The following is a 6,000-nucleotide window of genomic DNA, read 5'->3' as shown; positions in this document are numbered from 1 at the left end:
ACCTCTCCAGGCAGCTGATCTCCCCAGTGGTGAGGTTGCACAGTGGCTATTTTAGTGCTCTCGATTCACTCCTAGGACTCAACCTTACATGCTGAAGTCCACACAACACGTGGGATGCATGGAGCTGTGGGCCAGGGGCGCTCCCACAGGGCTGGTGACTCAATCTCAAGAGTAAGACGGGCCCCGGGGCCTTCTGTGTTTAGCAGGCCCAGGAAGGCTGCCATAAGAACAAAACCTTCTAAGATCTACAGGCCAAGAACAGGGGGTGGTGAGAGCACACGCAAACCAGCATTCCGCCTTCCGACACCTGAGAGGTGGCGCGGCCAAAGCGAATTAAAGGCGGCTCAGGAGAGGGGGAAAACAATCCTGGGCAGGAAGGTCTCCGCTCCCTCAGCGCCGGGCCAGCCCTCCCGCCGGCTGCCACGTCGAGATCGCCCGCCGCCCCGCAACGCCTCCGCCCCGGGCAGGGCGTGGAGAGGAGGAGGTCGGCGGCTGAGGGCGGGGATGGCGGTGACGTTGGCGCAAGGCGGGGAGGAGGAAGAGGAGGAGACCGGGCGGCTCTGGAGCAGAGGCGGCCGCGTCCCGCGTAGGCTCCGCGCGTTTCCCCCGGGGCCGCGATGCGTTCGGCCTGAGCTCTCCCACCGCAGCGCGCCCGTTTTGGGCCTCCGCGGGGCGTGGGGCCGCGATGGCCGCGGGCGGCTGGCAGGAGGCGGCGGCCCAGCAGGCCGAGGAGACGGCGGCCCGGGTGCGGGACGTGCTGTCGGGCGGCCTGGGCCTGCTGCGCGCCGAGCTGGGCCTGGAGCTGGGCCTCGACCCCCAGGGCCTGCCCACCTGGCTCGCCCTGGCGCTCCCGGCCGCGCTGGGACTGACGCTGCTGGGGCTGCTCCTGGCCGCGGCCTGCGGCGGAGGGCTCCGCAAGAAGGCGGCGCGGAGAGCGGCCGAGAGGAAGGGCGACGAGGCGGCGGCCCTGGCGGCCGGCGGGGGCCCGGGCAAGGCGGCGGGGCACGGGCCCGGGCTGCTGAAGGGCGACGAGCAGAAGAAGCGGAACAAGAAGAAGCTGCCGGAGAAAGCGGCGAGGGTGAGGGGCTGCGGGCTCTGGGGAGCGGTTCGCTGTGGTGCTCCTTACCGCGGGGCTGGGGGCCGTGAGCCCGGCTGGCATCGCCTGGGTGAGGGATCCGTGCCCCAGCGCTGCTTCGAAAGCACGGAGCGGCAGCGAGGCGCGAGAATGACGTGTTGGTTGCGAGTGAGAAACGCATGGCCGCGCTCTCAAAGCTTTCTAATGTTTCCACGAATTACAGGAAAGCAGTATTTATATTTCTCCTTTTCTTTATTTTTGCTTTTTTAATCCAAAGTCCTTACTGGTTTAGGAACTGGCAGTGGAGACCTCGTTCTGGTTTAATTTCAAGGCAGGAGGTGCAACCCAGGCAGGTACAGACAGCAGCATTACGAGCCTCGTAAATCTTGCAATGATTCAAACTTTAAGGCGTTTTGTGGCGTCTTTTCAACAGGACGCATTAACGTCGGCCTGGCGGTGAGCTTCCCTCACTGGGAATATGTCTGACTTACTTGTTACAGCAAGGATCATCTGCTTTAATAAGGAAATCTCTCTGAGCAGCCCCTTAAAAGCAGATAATTCCTGTCTTTTTTAATTCTCAACATGTGCCATGGGAGCTTTTTGTCTTGGACAGTGTTTTTGTGACAAAATTAATAGAATGCAGAAATTATCAGCTGTCCTTTTCAGGTTCCTGGTAATCGTAGTTCAGGGACTTGAAGAAATTGCTTCAATAGCTTTTATTTTGTTGGTATGTTTGTAATCCCATTTATGTCCAAATGGATTATAGGAATGAAAGTGCAGCAGATGTCCTCTGCCTGTTACAACCGTGTCTCATATTTTTGCACTATAACATCTGAATTGTTGGCTTATGACCAGAAAAAAAGGTGGTACAGAAGAAATTTGTACCCCTGTTTGATTCTTCGGCAATGCTGGAGCTTGCAAAGTTTTTTATTTTATTTTTGAAGGTATTCTAGCTTTGGCTTCTTGTAAAAAATACAGAAGTCTCCATGCCAAGATGTCTTTGAGCAGTGAAGTACTGGAACTTGCTGGAGCTGTTTGTGCAAGTTGCAGGAAGCAAAACGCAGAGTACTGAGGAGAAGCAGCAGAGTGATTCAGAATTTTTCAGATGTTACTAGGTCTCTGTTTTGGAGAAGACATATTTAATACACGGTGCTTTTCACCCCCCTGAAAGGTGAAGAGATTTAATGGATCTGTTTTACTCTCTTGAAAATAGTGGTTAATCTCAGAAATAATCCACATTTTGCTTATTTTGTTTTTCTACTGGAATTAAAATGTAATCTTTTGCCAAGTCATGATTGGAGAGGCTGAAAAATGTCTCAGCAGAAGAAGTGAAGAAATACACTGTTAACTTGACAGTGCTCTGCTGTATAGGGCTTCATGAAAGCAAGCTTTGTATTAATTGTATGTAAACTTAACTGACATTTTTAGTGAATATAAATACTCATATTGTTTCAGGCCTGGTTTTCTCAAGTGCAAAATGCTGAGAATTAAGGCTGTGTAAGAGCTAGCAATTTTACAGTTAAAAAAAAGAGTAAAAACATTTTTTAGCTGTGAAGCTGTCATTCAATGTTCTCAAAGTCTTAACGTTTGTTTTCATAGTACTTCGTAACCATTATTTCCATGCTGAGATTGGGGAGGGGAAAAAAAAAGAACAAACATCAGCTTTCCCAACAAAAGAAAATGCACAAACTAAATCATTAACTACAGTGCAAACAAGTTTCTGTCAGCGTTGAAGTTAAATAGGCCTGTCTTGTGCTCGTTACCCAATGTGAGTTCATAGGCACTGACCAGTGTTTGCATGTCCCAATGTTTTCTGACTTAATTTCACAGTGGAATACCTACAAGAAAGCTTTGTAAGTTTGAAAGTGGAACAGAAATTCCTACCAAAGCCTATGTGTTGGTTTCCATCCTGTATTTTTGTATACTCTGAAGCTGGTAATGAGGTCTATGGAGGAAAAAGAGTAAGCCTATTATCAGTAGATTTACCAGAGGGCTTGCTATACCAGAGTCTAGATTTCCATTACAGGTATTACAGAAAGCTTAGAGCAACTGGTCTGCAGCATTAAAAAGCGCACTCCAGATGTCTAATTAAAAGCTGTATTACTTTAATGTAAAGTTACTGAGCTCGTTGTATGACAGTGATGTGTAACTCTCATCAGTCAGGATCAGAGATGTCCTTGGCTGTACCCTCTCCAAGGAGGACTATCACTGCCTTGTTTTGTGAATTTCGCTCTATTCAGCTCCTTTAGGGTACTGTACAATCTAACTGATATTTTTAATATAGTAAATTTAGTTGAATAGTGCTGAGTTGACTGGATGAAGTAGCAGCAATGGGGTTCTGTTTGTTTACTTGCTGTGGATAAACTGAGATAAAATGAGTCTAGAATGGTTTAGTGTTTGTTAACATTTCTTAAACCTTCAGTAGAAAAAGGTGGAAACTGTTCTGAGATGGTATCTGTACAATCTGAAAAACGCCTTAGAAACTTAAGAATAATCGTCTTCTGTATTCTGCTATAGCTTGTAAAATAAATAAATAAAAATGCCAAACTAGGAATTTATTTCCTATAGGTGGAAGTGTACCTGCACAGTGAGGGCTGCATGCTAATGCATACTTTCAGTAGAGGCATTGGCATCCATTTGTGAAAGCTTTCTATTTGGCCTCCTTGAAAGAACTTCTCAGACTACGTTTATTGCTCCTAGAAATATGCTACAGAAAGGCTTTTTCATACTTTCAACGGATCCTCACGTGTTGTGCCTGTCAAATTGCAGGAGAAGTAAGGCTGTAGGATTGTCTGGTGCTTCAAGAGAAAATTGCTGCATTTCTTTCTTAAGAAAAGCTTATAGAAAATAGTGGTAAATGGATTCTTTCATTGGCCGAATATGCAGTAGGTAGGCATGGCTCTGTAATGCCTTACTAAGGACTTGGGCTAATAGGGGCCCGTAAAACTCAAACGATAGCAGTTTCATTACTGCTTTCTTTAGAGTGGAACTGAGGTATCCATAACACTGCACTGTATTGAAAGAGCACTATGTTTTCTTTTTAGCACTCAATCTCGGCAATATCTTCATTCTGCTTTGGGTTATCTTGACACCCTCTGAAGGGAATACATGATGAAAAAGGTTTATTTAAATAGTGGAGTTTTAAGACCAGCAGGCAAATTCAGAAGTTTGTTTGGAAACGAATACTGTTATAGACACCATTATTTCTGCTCTGGCATTATTTGCATCTTTCCTGTAGCTGTTTGGATTAGGAAAAAAAAAAGATGGTATATAATAAATTGCCAGATTTTGATGAGTTAATGTTGTTGATGGAAGCTGAGTATACATTACTGTGAAATTTTAAACTTTGCCTTTTAGGTTTTTGTTGCCTTTTACAAGAGACACCCTTAAATTCTATGGAGAAGCTTTTGCTACTGTTATATCCAAAAATGGTCACATGAATTTTGCTTAAAAGTCTATGATTCATCTGTGGGCAGAAATAAAATGTGGAAAGCTTCCACCGAGAAGGCGAATATTAGAAATATTCAGGGAGAAATGCATGAGAGTACAGATTTTTAAACTTATTTCTGATGGCTGCTGTTTATGTGATCAGATGATGCTTGAAGTGGTCACATGAGTTGAATTTTTCTGGAGGGTTCTTAATGGTTATGGATTAGTATATTTCTTCTGAAAAATGGCTGTTTTTTGAAAGTAAGCATTTAAACTTTCATCAAAGTGTTGATGAAGTGATTTTTCACACTGAAGGTATGTATACACCAAAGAAGAGAAGCAAAGCCCTGTGCAGAGTTAGAAGAAGTTATCGGGCTGTGAACATCTCTGATGCAATTCCTAGAGCAGATGTGACAGATCTGCTTTCTAGGTACACAGCTGAATAACTCATTCTTTCTCCAGTTTGTGATTTTAAATATCACAGGTATTGCCATGGATTAAAAGACATCCCACTGCTAACAGCATAGCAGTATGGCATCTAGAGGAGATTAGCTTCAAGAACTGGTACTGGCAATGGGTTATTTTCCAGGATTGAATATCAAATCCTTGGCATTTCTGTGGAGCTTGTCCTGTGAGCTTTGTGAGAGGAACTTCTGGATGGTTCTGAGATGTTGATCTAGAAAATGTCCTTTGTTTTCAGAATGCCAAGGGACCTGTTGGAAGTTGGATATAAAAAGTCTAATTCAAGGCAGGTTATTGCAAAGGAGGAGTTGAGTGACCTGATCTTTCAATTTCTATTAATAGGTACAAAATAACAAGCTGGCATGCTAGCTGGCTATGGTAAGCAATACTATGATATGCACTGGTGAGATCATGCCAACGGTGCTCTGTAAGCATAATATAACGTGGCAAGACGTAATTCCAGTTAAAACTGAAAAGCAGTGTAATGCCTCTAGAGTTAAGGTAGCTCATGTGTTTTAATAAACAAAACAAAGATTAGTTCGTTAGATTAGCTTCATTTAAATTGGTCTTTTGCGCAGGAAATGCTTTTGCCCCAGACAGTAAAGCAACTGTGAAGTAATTATTTATGCTTATCATCCTAGATTAGAGTGAAAATTCAATGCAGAAATCATTATGAATAACAGGAAACTCGTAGACACAGTATCAATTAATCCCTTTGATATTTGTTTTTCACTCAATCAGATAAATGTCTAGCAGAATAATGCTTTAGACTCTTTCATTTCTGTAAGCACGGTAACCTCACCCTTAGATTTTTATTAACATTAACTTAAATTGTATTTCTGCATAGGGAGCGTGATGGTCAGACTAATGGCTGTGCAGGGTTTAACTTAATTATCATGGAAATTTTTGGGAAGTAATACGTGCTAATTTCCTTTCCTTTATGACTGTGTGAGGGGAAAATGGTTGGCTAATGTGATGACTGTACTGAAGTCTGTCTGAGCAGAACAGTGGGGATCGCCTCGGTTCATGCTGCA

At 44.4% G+C, this 6,000-nt stretch overlaps 1 protein-coding gene across 2 annotated transcripts in view; it reads left to right on the top strand.

Annotated features, from left to right (window-relative positions):
- The first annotated feature begins 545 nt into the window (after positions 1 to 545).
- Positions 546 to 6,000, top strand: part of MTDH (metadherin) — a 31,264-nt gene continuing 25,809 nt past the window's right edge. For both annotated transcript variants that reach the window (XM_065752955.1, XM_065752954.1), the window contains exon 1: positions 546 to 1,078. In XM_065752955.1, coding sequence (XP_065609027.1) covers positions 686 to 1,078 — 393 coding nt within the window. In that variant the 5' untranslated portion in view covers positions 546 to 685. The remainder of the gene's footprint in view (positions 1,079 to 6,000) is intronic.

The sequence above is a fragment of the Cyrtonyx montezumae genome, unplaced genomic scaffold (genome assembly GCF_038088225.1).
Source record: "Cyrtonyx montezumae isolate F1298 unplaced genomic scaffold, pur_monq_1.0 scaffold_8, whole genome shotgun sequence".
In the NCBI taxonomy this organism is placed as follows: domain Eukaryota; kingdom Metazoa; phylum Chordata; class Aves; order Galliformes; family Odontophoridae; genus Cyrtonyx; species Cyrtonyx montezumae.
The sequence above is the reverse complement of the archived record's forward strand: the minus strand, read 5'-3'. Positions and strand labels throughout refer to the sequence as shown.